This window comes from Arvicanthis niloticus, chromosome 1 (assembly GCF_011762505.2).
Source record: "Arvicanthis niloticus isolate mArvNil1 chromosome 1, mArvNil1.pat.X, whole genome shotgun sequence".
Lineage (NCBI taxonomy): Eukaryota > Metazoa > Chordata > Mammalia > Rodentia > Muridae > Arvicanthis > Arvicanthis niloticus.
In genome coordinates this window covers 62285746-62302836 of record NC_047658.1, presented here as the reverse complement: position 1 = coordinate 62302836, position 17091 = coordinate 62285746, and the positions used below count along the sequence as shown (strand labels likewise).

Genomic DNA, 17091 nt, shown 5'->3' with positions numbered 1-17091 from the left:
GAGTACAGCGAATGCTCTAGTGCTTGTGAGAAACACACCAGGATGTTTCATGCCTTATCGCTTAAGGAATACATCCTAAGGTTGCTAGCTGTGAGGCACATTGGTTACATGAAAGGTGTAATGCTGTTTCATTATGTACTAGCCAGTATAGTTTTTAGTCAACACAGGCCGAGTTTACATGTTCAAAGAGAAAAACAGATGTAGTCTTCTAGGTTACTTACTAGAAACAGTTCATACAGCTTGATAGTCTACCTGCTGGGAAGAAGAAACTAGAAGCATTCTAGTATGTTCTCAGACATTAAACTTCCTGTAAAGATATCAATTCTATCTATTAACAGGGCTCAACATTATATTTCCATATATGTTTACTGTGTGCACTGATCATGTCAAGTATATATTTTCTACCCTCTCCTAATCAAACATGTTGGTTCTTAGTAATTACTGTTTTTTGAGGTCAATACTGTTTAACATATGAGAATGAATATGTATAACTTGTCTTAGTATGAATAGTTTATGTAACCTATATAACATCCCCTTGTTCCAATTTTGCTGAAGATGATAGGTTATTTATTTATCTACCTATCTATCATCTATCTATCTATCTTAGATTTTCGTTTTTCATTTGCTTCACACACCTGGGTTGGTTCTATGTCCTAGGTATTAATATCATTGCCACAAATACCATAGACCTGGAAATATTCCTTTGATATGCTGATTTTATATTTTGACTATGTAGCCAGCAGTAGGACAGATGGGTCAGGTAGATCTAGTTTTAGTTTTTAAGATTTATTGTTTTTAATTAAGTGTATGCATGTGTGTTTGTGCAGGGGTATGTGCATATCTTTAAGTGATGGCAGAGGTCAGAGACATTGAATCCTGAGGAGCTGGAGTTACAGGGGCCTGACAGTTATAGGTGCTAGGAATCAAACTCTGGTCTCATCCAAGAGCCAGAAGAACTCCTAACTGCCAACTTGCCAAATCCTGGCTTTAGTCTTGAAGTTTTGCTCTCACGATGGCTATGCTAGTTCTCATTTTCCCTACAAAATACCAGGATTTCTTTGCCTTTTTATCCTTCCAGCACTTCCTTTGCTGTGCACAAACCTTTTAGGTTGATGTAATCTCATTTATTCATTAAAAAAAAATGTTTTCCAGGCTGTTAAGGCCTGATCCAATGTCTTGAAGTTCTTTTTCCCCTAGCAGTTAAGGAATTTCTGGTCTCCTATTTAGCTCCATAGTCCACTCTGACAGGATTTCTGTACAGCATGAGGTCAAGTTTCAGAATTCTGCACAAATGTATCCAGTTTAAAGAGTTTCCTTTATTTAATAAACTATCGTTTTTCAATATTTTGGGTACTTCTATTGAGAACAGCTGGCTGTATATGTGTTGGTTCATTTCAGCAAACCTATAGCTTGTTCCATTGGTCTGTGTGTCTGATATTCAGTCTAAAGCAAAATCATTGTTGCTTTAATTAATCTGGCTGTGTGCTATGTCTTGAATATGGGATTTGGAATCTTTGCTCTTTTTGCTTTGGCTGTTTTTCCTTTCCTTTTCTTTTTTTTTAAATAGTTTTTTTTAATTTATTTTTTTTATTGGATATTTTATTTACATTTCAGATGCCATCCCCTTTCCCCATTTCCTCTCCCTAGAGAACCCCTATCCCATACCCCCTTCTCCTTTTTGCTTTTATACATTTTTTAAAATGTTAACCAATGGCTTTGTAAGTTTGGTAATGCTCATGTTTTTCCTTTTCTTATGTGTATGCTTTCATATAAATTTTAGGATTAAATTACTTCAAGCTTTGTGAAGAATCATTTATATTTTGATGGGGATTATACTGTATCTGTATTGTGACTTTGGGTTGTATATTATTTACTTTTCTTGTTGCTCCAATAAAATTGCTGGCAGAAGCAAATTAAGGGAGGAAGGGTGCAATCCATCATGGGGGAGGAGTCATGGTGGCTGAAGCAGGAAGCAGATGGCCATAGATAGGAAACAGAGAGAGGTAAATGCTAGAATTCAGCCTTTTATTCTTTTATTCAGTCTGGGACACCGGGAAATGATGCTGCCCACACTTAGGGTTGTTCTTCCATATCAGTTAACCTAGTCTGAATAATCTCTTGTATACATACCGAAAGATTTGTTGCTATGATGATTCTAAATTCCATCAAATTGCCAATCAAGATTAATGAGGATGGGTAGTGTGGAGATAGTAGCAATATTAATTCTCTAGTCCATGAGCATAAAAAAAAACTTACCATTTTTTTTATGACTTTTCAATGTCTTTTATCAGTGCCTTGTGGAAAACTTACTTTCTTGGTTAAGTTTATTTGTAGACATCTTACTATTTTATAGCAATTATGAATTGGGTCATTTTCATAATTTCCTAGAAAATTCATAAATATAGAAAGCCTACTGATATTTATGTTATTTTTATATTTTGCTATTTACTAAATTAGTTTTTCAGTTATATTTTTATTTGCATTGCTTTTATTTTAGCCCTAGGATGAAGTCAACTTGACTATGGTGAATGAACCTCAAGTTCTCAATTCTCTTCTGCCCTTTCTGTTCCCTGCTATTCTGAGATAGGATCTTGAAACATTACTTAAGATTGTTCACAAACATGCAATTATTAGGCACCTATCCATCACTTCTCAGATGGTTTGGACCTTATTGGTGAATATGTGGTTTAACTTAATGATATTTTATGATTAATTCTTACATTTATGTGCCTCAGGGATATTGGTCTATGAATTTCTTTTCCCACTATTGTTGTATTATTATATTCTTGTATGGTTTTGGAAGTAGGATAATGCTGGCTTTAAAATAAAATTAGAAGGTCCTACTCTTTCAAACACGTGAATTAGTTAGGAGAGAGTTGTCATCTCTCTGTGTCTCTGTCTCTGTCTCTCTCTGTGTCTCTGTCTCTCTCTGTGTCTCTCTCTCTCTCTCTCTCTCTCTCTCTCTCTCTCTCTCTCTCTCTCTCAGTAAAGTTTTGAGTTAGGGTCCTGTATAGCCCATGCTGATGTAGTTGAAGTTGGTCTTGAACACTGGTTTTTATTTTTGCAGCCTCTAAAGTGCTCATATTACAGGCAAACCTAGATTCATTAATTCTCTTTTAAAAGAACATTTGTCAGAGACAGGCAGATTCTGAGTTCAAGGCCAGCCTGGTCTATATAGTGAGTTCCAGGACAGCCAGAACTACTCAGAGAAACCCTATCTCGAAAAACAAAACAAAACAAAACAAAACACCCAAAACCAAAAAAAAAAAAAAAAAAAAAAAAAAAATTTGTGAAGCCATTGACCTTTGGTTTTACTTTTTTGGAGGCCACTTTTTCAATGTGTAATATATGGTTTATTCTATTCCACGAGTTTTAGTATCATTATATACATATACAAATGTCGTAATATATTTTGAACATACTCAAACTTTTTTACCCTCCCTTGTCCCAGTCCAATGGCCATTGAATCTCTTTCCTCTTCCCAACAGTCCTCTTTCATTTAGTGAGTTTGAATAGGGCTGATTATAGAAGCACAGGTGAAGTGTTATTTGCAAGAGCAGGAGAAGCTTACTAGTGACTACAACACTGAAGAATATATCTTTCTATCTCCCCAGCAACCATTAACTGCCTCTAGATCTTTAGGGAGAAGTGAGGTCTCATAAGCCCCCTTTGGGAGACATTTTATAATCAGTTTAGTTATCATTGCTTGTGATTGCTGTATTCAGAGTTTTTATGTTCTTACAGTTCAATTTTGATAAGCAGCCACAAGTAGTCAGAAAAATTTCCTTATTATCCAGGTTTTATCACTTATTATTATACAGTTTTCCCTTAAAATTTCCAATGCTCCTTTGCATTTCTGAGGGGCATAGGATGGGGTGTCTCCTGTCTCACCTCTGACTTTTAATGTGGTTATCTCTTTTCTCTTGGTCTAGTTTAAGTTCTGTCAATTTTGTTTATCTTTTTAAAAGCTAACTCTTTGGTTTAGGAATCCTTTGTATTGTCTCTGCAGACTCTGTAGCACGTGCTTCTCATATAACCATTCTTTTTGTTTCCTCCTACTAATCTTACTTGGTGCTCTTGCTTCTCTAGTTAGGAAGTTGTTTGGTTACTTATTGAAATATGCTTTTCTCTTTCTGTCTATTTTAAGTGGCTGCTCACTGTTAGTTCTTCCCCTCCCCTCCCCTCCCCTCCCCTCCCCTCCCCTCCCCTCCCCTCCCCTCCCCTCCCCTCCCCTCCCCTCCCCTCCTTTTCCTTTCCTTTTCTTTGTTATAGCCTTGGTATGTTGCATTGTTATCTTCATTACTTTAGGGGAATATTTAGATTTTTTTCTAATTTTTTTTTCAGGAGGTCATTCTCTGTTCATTTATAAAATTTCCTTTAATGGTTTGCTCCTTGTGTCATTCCTTTTGATGACACATCCAGGACAACATTTCAATGGCTTTGAATTTGAATAGAATTGTTTTGTGAATATCTGTTCTATTGATTTGACTGATAATATGGTTTAACTCCATTGACTTTGTTTTTCATTTTTTGGTCTGGATAATCTTTTTTCATTGACGGAAGTAAGATGTTGGTACCTCTACTGTTACTGTATTGGAGCCTGACTTTACATGTCTAACTGCTATTGTCGTTGAGCCTCACATGACATTTTTTGATGTGCACAGATTTTTGGTGCTGCTATATTTCTCTACTGCCATTGCTCCAGAGCCAGGCTGATAAAAGTGAGCGCTCTGACATTAGCTGGATGTAGGTCTACAATCTTTATATATTCTTGTTGAATTACTCCCTTAAGCACTACATAGTGATGTTCTTTGTCTCTCCTCACCTGGCCCCTCCCAATGTAGAGTCTCATTGAAAGTTCCAGGCTGTCCTGGAACTTTCAATAGCTCTTAAACGCCGAGGTTACAACAGGAATCACCACACCTGGCTGTATCTCTTCTTAGATTTGCTTTTTATCTTTGTTGGCTTCTGTGAAGCTAGTCTAATGGTCACAAACACCTCAGTGTTTCCTGGTCTTGCTGGGTATACATTTCTCTTTCATTTTAAAAGGCTAATCTTGCTAGGTACAATTTTTTTTTTTTCCATTCCAGACTTGGGTTATCTCACTGTGGTCTTTCTTACACAATAGAATTTTTGTTGAGAAATCTGCTGTTAGTCTATGATAATCATCTTGCCATTTTTTTTCTAGCAGCTTAAAAAATCGTTTTGTACTTTTGGTATCCTGTTTACAGTGTTCTGCAATAAGATTGTATTTTGGTCATTCTTATTTCAGGGCCCTAAAAGCCACCTATTCTTTTATGTATGTGTAGTTTTCTTTTGTTGGTTTCTGTGCCCTGAAGCTTTTGCCCCCATCTTCTGTGCTGTATCTTATTTTTTGTTTGATTGGGGCAAACAAACAAACAAACAAACAAAATAAAAATCAAAAAACAAAAAACCTAAACCAAACCATGTCTTGCTGTTTATACAATCTCTATCCATTTGACCTAATTGGTTGTTGAGGCTATCAACTGCAATTTTCTTAAGTTTTAAAAATTATTTTATGTATATGAGTTTTTGTCTGGTAAGCGGTAGGTATTGTCGATGCTATTTCTATCAAAGATCTGGGAGCATCTCTGGCTCTCTGGTAATGAGACTCTAAAGCATCTTCCCACTGATCAGTGGTATGACTCTAGGTGCTGCATGGAGAGAGGGGGATGCAGAATGCAAACCACCCTCCTTGCTGTTCCCTGCCAGTCTTGCCAAGGTATAGTGATGGGTAGCAGTGTGATCAGTGCATGAGGTGGGTAGCAGGACTCATGGTGTTCTTTGCTTCTGTGTAAGTCATGATGTCTGCCCAGGAGCAGGACCTTAGCCAGTGTTGATGATGTCACAGCTGGGTCTTTGGTTGTCTTTCTTTTTCAGCTCTAGTGCCTGCCTAGGAATGAGGATGAGTTTGATGTATCTGGTCAGAGGTTTTTCTTTGGTGCTCCTACCTTTGGTTGCTTATGGGCAAATTGACAGCTATGTCAGAATTTTTCAAGCACCACTTGGTGCTTGCCTTTAGTCAAGGCACTTGCATGAAGCCACACATGATATAGGACATCTCCTAATAAGAGAACCAATCTACTTCCTGCCTATGTCTTACTACCTATTACTTACATTGTCACAGCCACTCTGCTGGGTTAAACTGAATTCACAAGCCATCTACCCTTACATTGGTAGAGTGGATGGATGTGGGGTTTCAAGAAAGGAGAAAATAAGATTTTCTGACTTCTAGAGGAGTCCAAATTCCTACAGAAACTCTTTCCCCTAGGTAGCTCCTGGGTTTGGCATGTTGGATGTCTTCTGGGGAAAGATAGGAAAATCCTTTTCCAAAACAAGGTTACTGTATAGATCTCAGGTTGTTTATCTAAAAGGAATTTTCCAGCAGTCAGAATTGCCAGCATCTACACTGCAGGGTTTGCTGAGCAGCTCTTTTCATCTCTTACTCCTGCCAGGAGGACACCCCCCTCCCTGCACACCCTGGCTTTGGAGATGCTCTTGGTAAGATGTCTTGTTTTCTTTCATGCTGTCGTCCCAGGTCTATGAATTTTTCATGGGTCTCTTCTTTCTCTCTGATTTCCGTTATTTCTTACCCCACTCACCTTAAAACCAGAACTCTATACCTATTATGTTAGGTCTCTGTGGAGGAAGTGAGTTGTTTAATTCATAAGTATATCAAAAGGAAGGAAACATCAAAAGGAGAGGTCACACTGAGTTAAACAGGCAGACAATTTTTTCTTCCTATGGATTATTCACATTCATAAGAGATAGGCTGTATGTATGGGCAGATTTTGAAGGCACAGAAAACTGGTTTCCTATCTTAGATTCCCGTCAATGTTCTCCTCTTTTTTGTGCTTCTGATATTGTCAAGAAGAAGGAAACTGCATATGCCCCTTCAAAGTCAAAATTTCTGGCAACAAGACTAGACCATTCTCCCATGAATCTCCCTTCCACCATGACAATGCTGTTTTCAGAGGAAAAACAAACTCAGGGTATCCAGGAAAATAAGAGTAGCAAAGCTCTCTTAATAAATAAATTCAGTCTTATTAATCTGGGTCAGATAGTGAGCCAAGAACAAACCAATTCCCCATAATCTGCAGGCTGTTAACTGTCTTTGGGTTAATGGCTGTCCTCTGTTTCCTTCATTTGCAAATCAGTCAGGAATATTTTAATTAAATTAAAAATTAATGACACCGCTTTAAGGTAACTTTCTGCATGGACATTACTTTGCAATGAAGAAGGAGCAATGACCAAAGCAGTTTGCTACCAGAAACCTTCTTTAGGGGAGTCATGAGAGGATTGGCAAACATACCCTTTCTGCTACAAATCTCACAGACTGCACACTGGTTCCATATAAATTGTCATTGTACTGTCCAGCTTCTATAAATTTGTGCTCTTGGATATCTTTCTCCATTTGTTCTCTAGAAATGACAAAGTGATAGTCTCTGCCGTCAACTTCATAGTCACGCTTTGGCCTCGTAGTATCTTTAAAAAGAAGAAACAATGAAAGTGAGACACATTTAGAATTACAAACATTTTTCCAGGTGATATTTTCTCCACTCATCCTTCATCTTAGATGCATGGATATATGTCATATGTAATACCATGGGCTGCAGCAATGAGTCACAGTCTTACCATCCCAAATAAGCAATGATATAACAGGACAAAATACAAGCGATAACTTGTTTTGCGTGTCAGACAACAGACGAGGCACAGCTGTAATTATAAGGGATGAGGACCGTGTGGGGGCAAATCTCTATTTACCCTTCCTCTTTGCCTCAGTGATGTGTCTAAGTGGAGAGTCTAGAGGCCACTGAGTGTTAGAAGATACTGCAGTTCATATAAAATTAGGCATTTGGAATAGCAGAAAGAGCCACATATCAGAAGGCTCGAGACTCATCCTCACAGCTCTAAATGCAAGTTGCAAGTATAACAAGATGATCTGTTGGTACATTATTGCTTTCTAAAACCAAAATACTCTATAAAGGAAGATAGCACAGTCCAGACTCTCAGCAAGACAGTGCCACACCTGAGGGTGAGCCTATACATATGTAATTCTGTCACTCAAGATTCAGAAGCAAGAAGGTTATGAGTTCCAGACTAGTAAAGACCACACAGTGAGATCCTGTCTCCAAATAATCACTGCCTCAAAATATTTAACACAGCAATACAAGACGCAGAACAAAATAGATTATGAAAGATACAAGAAAATGTGGCATATAATTATCAATATATTTAGAGGCTTACATTTATGTATAATAAGAGAATCATTGTTCAAGTTGGACCGAAAGTCAGCAAATCTAGCAATTTTATATTAATATTTTGTTAAGATAAAGGGGAAATAGCTATGTAGCTTTAAAAAGTTAATATATATTCAACCTTAAAATCAGTTTTTTCTAAATATTCATCTTAAAATTGATCAAAAGGTAAAAAAATACGTTTACTATAGTAATTTATATAACATAATTATATTTCACTATATCCCATTATATCAAAAAGGAGAGAGAATTTAAAAGGCCTATACATTTTTTGTGAATATAATTATTTTAAATCATTATATAAAAACTTAGATTTAAAGATTTAAATACATGAAAAATGTATTGGAAGGAAGAATGATTTTATTTCTGGGTATTATGTGGGATTATGTATACTTTTCAGTTTCTTGGTAAACTTTTTTTTTAAAAATCCTGTATAATCAATATGTACTTATTACCATAGAACAGTGCAATTAATGAAAGAAAAACAGAAAAAGAAAATGGAAAGTGTGCACAGGGTGGAAGGGCAAGTGCAGTAACTAAGTTCTCATTTAGTTCTCTCAAAAGTGGTAGCTCAGATGGGCAGATGCTGCGATGCTGTGAACAAGCTTTCACTTGCCCCATCCTATCTGAAGGCGATGTTATACATAGTATACATAATACATGATATATAATATAATATATATAATCCTTGATAACCTGGGGCTATCAAAACACCAGGGCAAGACTGCTTGCTTGGCTTCAGGACTGACACACTGTACTAAGTCATTCAGAGACAATTTCAGTGTATGGTTTTGCTTCTTATTGCCCCTATAGATGCTACAGTGGTACTTCAATCAATCTAGGGGAACTCACTGAGGCTTATAGATAGCTTGTTGTCTCAAGCGGTAGGAGAGGTCTCAGGAGGTCTTGTTATCTTCTGGGGATGAAGGCCAGTTATTATCAACAGAAAACAATATGTGTAACAGCCCAGATGAAAAGCGATAATCGGATTCATGAGGTCCCGTGCTCAGATAATGGGTAATTGATGACATATGAATCACACCAGAGACACTTCTTGAAGGGGCAAGATTATATTTGATTATGCACCAAGGACTCCAGCTTTAGCCCACAGAAAAGAAACGTGATACTTACGAGGCACACAGGAGCCAAATTTGTCAGGAAATTCAGATATCAAGTCGTCATTAATTCGATCCTTCATGGGGCCTAGGATAATCACCGGCCTGGTGTAGTTTACTGCAGACAGAGAAAGGAAGATGCAGTTGAAGAGGGAGGTTTAAAATCCTGCAATGCGGATGCAGTCCTGCACTTCTGCAGAAGTGATTCTTCATGGTTAACTGCCAGCAACTAAGATGTGCTAGGGCCTTAACCTGGGGGTAAATTACCCATAAAGCCCTGCATGCAGAAATTCATGTTTAGCCCTCAGGATGTTGACTCTGCTGCTTTCTGGAATTTACTAACAAAGACAAAGCAGCTGCAACAGCTACCAATGAAAAGGAGCGGGAGTTTTGCTTCTTTTGAATTTTAACCCAAAGTCAAAACACCTAGATTTAGGGAGCCTAGGAGAAAAAAACCCCCAAGCAGGTATCCAGCCACTGTTTAAAGTCATTGTTACTAGTAGAGACACTTGATGGGTCTGTACTCCATTGGGGGCTTCCTGATTCCTTTGTGTTTTCGCAGGTAATTTAGTCTATTTGGTATAACTCCCCATCTGATGCTTTAATTTTCTCTGTAACTTCTCTATAAGCCACCGTCAGCCTCTGTATGAATGTCTCCAGAGAGACAGACTCAGACTCCTGGAGCAGTCTGCAGGCGGCTTGCCTCTGAGGTCTGCTGGGAAAGCTGGACTGGTAGCAGCTGCCCTGAGCCCTTCCTCATCAGCCCTCCAGCTCAAGCCCTTAAGTGATTTGGACATGGGCCTTCTTGCTGAGACCACTGAAGTACTGTTCTGTCTTCCTGGGAGCTGTTGCTGAGCCTGGGTCTGAGTTTTAAGCAGAGTTTGGTGTCACCTGTCATAGCCTGGAAATCAGGAGCATGGACGTGCCAGGAAACTTACTTTCCTGCCTTGTGACAGGTTCATAGGAAAGAATGAGATCTTCTTGTCCTCCTGAGAAGAAAGGAAAATTACAGTTGACAAATGACCAGCCACACTGAGAGCTACAGTTCTTGCTTGGAAACACAGGAAATGCACAGTTGAGGGTTAATTTTCCTTGTGCTCTCTCCTTGAACCATTCAAGATTCCCTCTATCTTCATAAAGCTCCAGTGTCTAGCTATCACACAGTCATAACTCTGTGAGATAACGGGCTGCTAGCTCTCTGCTGTGGGCCAATGATCCGAGAAAGTGCTTTTTATCTGACATTAGAATTGGAGTGTCATGCCTCTACACCAACCATTACAAATAAAGCCACTTAGGAAAGGGTCCATCCAATAATTTCAAGCTACTTTGTCAGAATTTCTGATTCCTTTAATTTATCTTTTATTTTATTTTCCTAAGTATGTGGTCCAAAAGCAAGTGTCTATTTCGTTTAAGATATATAAGCTTTGCCAGAATATTATTACAGGATGTTAGAGGTTTAGTCTACTACTTAGTCACCAGCAATCTGTCCTTGGTCAGTTAAATTGGATTGAAACAGAGGATACTGGGGTTATAGGTGTGAGGCAGAGCATGAACTTAACAGTTCTTGTCTCTGCTCTCCCCTGAGAGGTGTGTCCTAGGCTGTTAAGATTGTGCCACCTCATGTCTTGAAGCTTCAGGATAAGGGCAGCAGTGATTGTCCAGCATTTGTTGCATGTCCTCTACTTCAGGGTTGGCCTTGAGTCAACATTGGCAATAGTTTAAAATCAAATTTATACACTAGATCAGCTAGTTGGTCAGGGGTTGTTTTAGCTCAGCTGCAAATCCCAAATGTCCTGCTTCTATATTTGTATTAGGTTTAGTGTTGACCAACCTTTGGTGTGAGGAGTGGATAGGGATGTTCAGTATCTGTTGGAGGAGGTTTGGGGTAGGAGGTTGTCTTTTCCAAGGCCAAAAGACAGCGAATCTCATTGCTTTATACTGTACTACAGAGTCTATAGGTTGACCATCCCAGACATATTTAGTCTGCCAATATGAGTTTCTCTTTCGTAGCTCCAGCACCAGGGGAAAGCGAGCTGTTTTTGCAAAAGGCGGTAACCGCATGGATAGTTTCGATATCTGCAGCTGATTTAGGTGGTTCTTAGGACATGTTAGTAATTGTAGAGTACGGAGGCATCCTATGGAGCCTTGGTAGTGGTAAGAAATGGCTGCCGACTTAAGTCATGCTTTACATCTACCTTGAAGAGGACTTGCTGTTGGGATTAGCCCTGCTAGGCCACCCTATATCCTGAAGGGACAATAAGACTCAAAGTCTCTCCTAAATGGCACATGTCCACACCTGCCCTGGAAATGTTTAGGAGGCATGCTTATGTCTGAGAGGAGAGGCCGGTGTGGGACGATTCAGGATTTTGTATATTCCGGGAAAGAATGATTCCCCGCACATAAATTAAACTACACAAAATTAGAGTTTAGATGGGAAGAAAAAGACTGATGCTAAAGGCTTGGTCTTCTGATCTGGAGATACAGTGCCAGTCACAAGATGGGTGGAGAAAAAGTTGGAGGGAGAGTGTCAATAGACTCCCACTTTATAGGGAAGGCCTGGGAACTATCAGGAGAATCCTGATGGTGAGATAAAGCTTTAGGTGTCGGGTGGTCGTTGTCAGAGTCTGCCCTCTACACTGGTCCTTCCACAAAGACAAAGCCTCATCCATCACTGTGACTCCAGCACTTAAAGATGACAGAGCACTCGCACTGTGATTTCCGTTGTGAAAAACAAGATGAGTAATGAGCTCAGAGAAAGGCTCTGCTCTTCATGTCTGTGAATACGATCACTTTACTTTGGAAAATACAGTTTCCTCTAAATAACCATAGAACGTCATGCTTCTATTTGAATCTCTTTCCAGTCATGCTGCAGATCATCCTGATGGGATCTTCCAAACGCAAATCTTAAATAACATCTGATGTCAGTCTGTATCATATGTGATTCAGAAAACCAGGACAAGCACAGCTTTTCTTTCATGAGAGAATTGTTTGTCTGCTGTCTTGTGGTACATTTCTTATGGAAGGAACTGGTTTTCATCCAGAACAGTAGTACTGGCAGGTAGTAATGTATCATTCTCTATGCATCCCGATTGTTATGGCCCTGTGCAAGCATGTACTGTGTGTGCACGGGAAGGAAGCTGTTGGAGAAGCTGTGAGGCTGAGGTTGTATAAGAGCGATGAATTCATCACCATATACCAGTTTCCATGCTCTAGTCAAAAAAGACCCAGTGAGCAGTGGAGAAGAACCCGAGTACAAAGAGAAAATCCTAAGGCAATGAAGAAAGAGAGAAAAAAAATGCATATCTCCATGTCATTCTTCAGGGCCTTTGCTTTCCTATCACTGGCTTCTTATTTCCACAAAATTTCTTGGGTAGTTGGTACTCTGGTGACCCATTTTAGAGATGGAGAAGCTGAGGTTCAAGTCTTCAATGAGGCCCATTTGCTTAGCTATTAAGTGGTAGAGCCAAGATTTAAATCCACATCTGTTTTTCTCTGTTGAGTATATCAGACTGTCTCAGTAGGGTGGGAGACATTTCCATGGGCCCCAACAGAGCTTGCAGTGAACAAAGGGTGCAGGCCACAAAAGAAGGCAGTCACCCAGAGGCCTGGAGAGGTCCAAAGAGGTCCACTTGTAAACACCAGCGCTTCTGCTTTCTCTTATCCTTTGTTGGTGTAACATCTCCATAATCACCCTTAGTTAGATTCTCTCTCTCTCTTTCTCTCTCCCTCCTTACAAGAGTTTGGCACTTAGAATAACAGCTGGCAAAAGGTACAAACTATTCTCGGTCTTGTTTTGGCAACTTTGTGGTTGGCAGTGGGCAAGCAGCACAGGCTGTGGGTTTGCAGCTGTCAGACGCTTGGCAGAGTTGTTTTCTAACAGAACCCTGTACAACACTGGGTATGTGAATCAGGAGCCTGCCGCAGTGAGACATGGCTAGAGCAGGACCCTATCCCTCTTTCCTGAGAGAGAAAAAAGAAGCTTCTGTTCTTCTGGGGCTTTGGAAACAAGACATCAAAGGGGTAGGGTGGGGCTGGGGTTGTTAATGTTGTGTATAACATTCTGAATTTACTTCTTAGTGCTTGCACCTGATGGCTATTAAGAATCAGTCTCCTTCCCAGAGTCTGAGAATGTCAGCACCAGGACATGTTAGGGTGGCAAGTATGGAGCACATGATGGCATTCCTCCATTCTGTGCCCTCAGTGGGACTCATATAGCAGTCACTGCCTGAAGTGTGGCCACAAAAATCTTTTATGCTCCTCTTTTCTTTTCTTCTTTTACTAGTCTGGGTGTTTTGCCTACATGCATGTCTATGCATCCTTGCATGCCTGGTGCCTGTGGAGGCCAAAAAGGGTGTTGGATCCTCTTTGAATTATAGTTACAGACAGTCGTAAGTTTCCATGTGTGTACTTGGAATCAAACTCAGCTCTTCTGGAAGAATAGCCAGTATTCTTAACTGGTGAGCCATCTCTCTAGCTCCTCTATACAATGAATTCTTCAAGCAGCTATTTCTAATTGGCTACCATTGACATCATGATTTCTATCAATTTGTTAGCTCAGTGTCTTCACAGGATAGTCAGAAGAGTAAATTACTCAACCAAGAGAAAGCCATTAGGCTCAGGCTTAGTATATAGTTAACATTAGAAGCAGGTTTTGCCTTAATAATCTGGTGAGTGGTACAGAATCGTTGCAAAAGTATTGGCTTAAATAGCAAGAAGCTGGGCTTATTATAAACCATAGGGTGAAGAGTGTGTGGGAGCCAGAATCACCAGCTTCAGGGCTACTGCTTACTGGTGAGGTACAAAGACCCTCAGGGCTCTAGCTGCCTCCTGTGCAAAGTAGGCTGTCAAGGTAAGACATCCCTAGTAATAGTGTCATCACACTAGTCAGATGGGATAATCAAGATGAAAGAACTAAAGGCAGCCATGGGCAATGCTCATGAAAAGTGGAGTAGCATAGAAAGTATGGAGGTCAGGGTTACCAACCTTTGCAGGGAAGTCTGGGGTCTCCTCAACTTAGAGACTACACTGAGGCCATTTCCTCAAGATCCTCATTTGGAATCGCCTAACTTAACTGATGCATACCGACGGACAAGAAGGATAATTACCAACTCCCATATATCCGTTTTGTGTAAAGAGCTTGATGGAGCTTTGGGAAGGTGGGTCATTAGCTGTGGAAGTTTGTCTGATGCTGATAATTCCTGTTTGGCATTTACTGCCTCCAAATACAAGGGCATTTGGAAGGTATATACAGAAAGGCCAAAACCATGAGCCGTAACTTAACTACTTTATTGGTAGACAGAAATAGGGAACTATTCAATAGTTACGGTTTTGACGTGGCATTTGTATAATTAGGCAGTATGCATCTTAATTAATTAACATTTTAGCTGCTACTCAATATAGTTTTACTTGGAAAAGTAATGCTTGATTTGGTGCAGCAGATGTCCGAATTATGTTTCAGAAGTAGAGGCTTGTAGACATGCATGTGCAGGGCTGTGTGTCTCCGGAACACAGTGTGAATGGGACTCTGTGCACTGTGCAGTACAGTAGCCTTGGGCAATTTTGTATCATCCACTTTTCATAAAGCTATCCAGTCTCCAGATTGAATACTTTTCATATTGGCAAAGAGTCTTTCCGTAATTGTTTGTATTACTATTCATGAGATATAAAAAAGCCAGATTATAGCAAAAGCCAGAAATTCAGTAGAAAAATATCAAAGCTGCCTCTTTCTGGAACATATGTCTTGGCCATGCCTCTGCCTTTTTGACAAAGTGCTTTTGACAAGTGCTCATCTTTCCAAAGTGGAGCACATAGGTCACTTCCTGTCTGGAAGTGGTGCGACTGCATTGCTTGTCCTAGAATGGCACTCCTGTTTATTTATTGAACTCTCTCTCCTAGGACATGTGCACTGAGATCTAGGCTTGTTCAATTTTCATATTGGTTTTTATAGTGCCAAGAAAGGCAACCTTGCATGCAGAAGCTGCCAAATGAAGTCTTGATTGTTCCTTTTAACTTTGGAGGGAATCTTGCATGTTTGACCCTCTGTGATTTGACATGCTGAATGTAAGGATTCTGGTTTATTTGGTGCAGCAGATGTCTGAGTTATGTTTTAGAAGTGGAGGCTTGTGGGTATACATCTGCCTTACTAACATAATGATTCCAACTCCAACTCTCTTCTCATAGGTAGTTTATGGGGTATGGAATTACATCCTTCACTCCCTCAAATAATATTTGCATGCAGCTATAATTTGGGAGAATAAAATATGATTGGTGTCATTGTTGGCACAACACCCCAACAGCTTGAAGCTGGGGCCTAAATCTTAAATCCTATGACTTAGTGGTTCTGGAAAAAATATTCTAAAGCTGTAACTTCCCAAAGAGAAGGTAGTTACTATAGGTATACACCATAAAGAGAAGGTAGTTACTATAAGTATACCCCATAAAGAGAAGGTAGTTACTGTAAGTATACCCCATAAAGAGGAACAAAGAACAAGGCATATTATTCTCCTTTCCTCTGGCTATGTGCTGAATGGGAGCAAAGTCCTTGAAAACTGAAAATCAAGGAAATTAGTGTTAGTGGTCTTCATGAAACCAAACCAGTAAGTCAACATTTCACCCCACGAAAAAAGATTAGGAGTGGCTTATGAAGTCATTGAGATAATCTTTGGCCCTTCTTTCTTGGCTAGTTTTTGAATTGAAAAAAAAAATCAATGAGAAATGAGAAAGGCAGTTTTTCTTTATCCTAACGTTGGGTTGGTTAACCATAAGAGTAGGAAGATCACAACCATGCTGAGTACAAGAACTATGAATCCTTTCATCAGTGAGACTTATGGAGCTTTCTCTCTTAATAACACTTTCATCAATATGACAATTATGCAACTTTAATATTCTGCTTGGGTGTTTTGTTGCAAGTTTGTCATTTCAGTCTTTGGTCTGTGTCACCTTCCTTTTCTGATCCTTATCATTACCTGACATCTGTCTCTTGTGTATATGTTTTCTACTGGTTACCAGACTCCTTCAAAACCCTTCTCCAAGTCCAGATCATATGTATAAATCAGCACTCTGTTTCTAAAGGCATGGTTTTATAATATATCATACTATACCTGAGTGGAACAGAGATGCCCCAAACAATTCTACTTTTCAATTAATATTCAAGCAGAAGACAATTCCAATTTCTGCCTTGGTATTTATTTCTGTGGGTCATATATTGGGCCTGCAGTTTTCTGATACCCTTGCCAACAGTTTTTTGGGCAACCCATTTTGCTAAGGATTACAAGTTAATAGTAAAGACATAAGGACCCCAGTGGTAATAGGTACTTGTATTAGTCACCAAAGACCAGTAAGTAGGCAGCAGGAAACCATGAGGGCTGATTAGAAGGATGTGCTTATTATTTGGTGAATATTTCCATACACTAAACAAATGGCTTGAGGTGACCAGAGAACATTTTAACGTAGTTACCTACCTTTTGCAGTAATATTTAGTGACCTATGAAGCTTTAAAAATTCTTTCAGCATTAGATGAAGCATTTTCATCAACTTCCCTACCATTCCCCAAATAAGGTTAGACACATAGATATGCTATGTGTCTTAAAATATTAATCAAGGAGAAACTGATACAAAAGATGCCGGATTTAATGTAAATTAGAAATATTTCTGTTCCAGGAGCAGAAGGGAAAAAGCAAAAGGAGGAGAATAGAATC

The 17091-nt window shown here is 39.3% G+C and overlaps 1 protein-coding gene across 28 annotated transcripts in view; it reads right to left on the bottom strand.

Moving 5' to 3' along the window:
• Dlg2 (discs large MAGUK scaffold protein 2) overlaps window positions 1-17091 on the bottom strand; it is a 1841012-nt gene that overhangs the window by 10804 nt on the left and 1813117 nt on the right. For all 28 annotated transcript variants that reach the window (XM_076937777.1, XM_076937790.1, XM_076937770.1 and 25 more), the window contains 3 exons: window positions 10333-10383; window positions 9411-9512; window positions 7334-7506 (listed from right to left, as the gene is read on the bottom strand). In XM_076937777.1, coding sequence (XP_076793892.1) covers window positions 7334-7506; window positions 9411-9512; window positions 10333-10383 — 326 coding nt within the window. The remainder of the gene's footprint in view (window positions 1-7333; window positions 7507-9410; window positions 9513-10332; window positions 10384-17091) is intronic.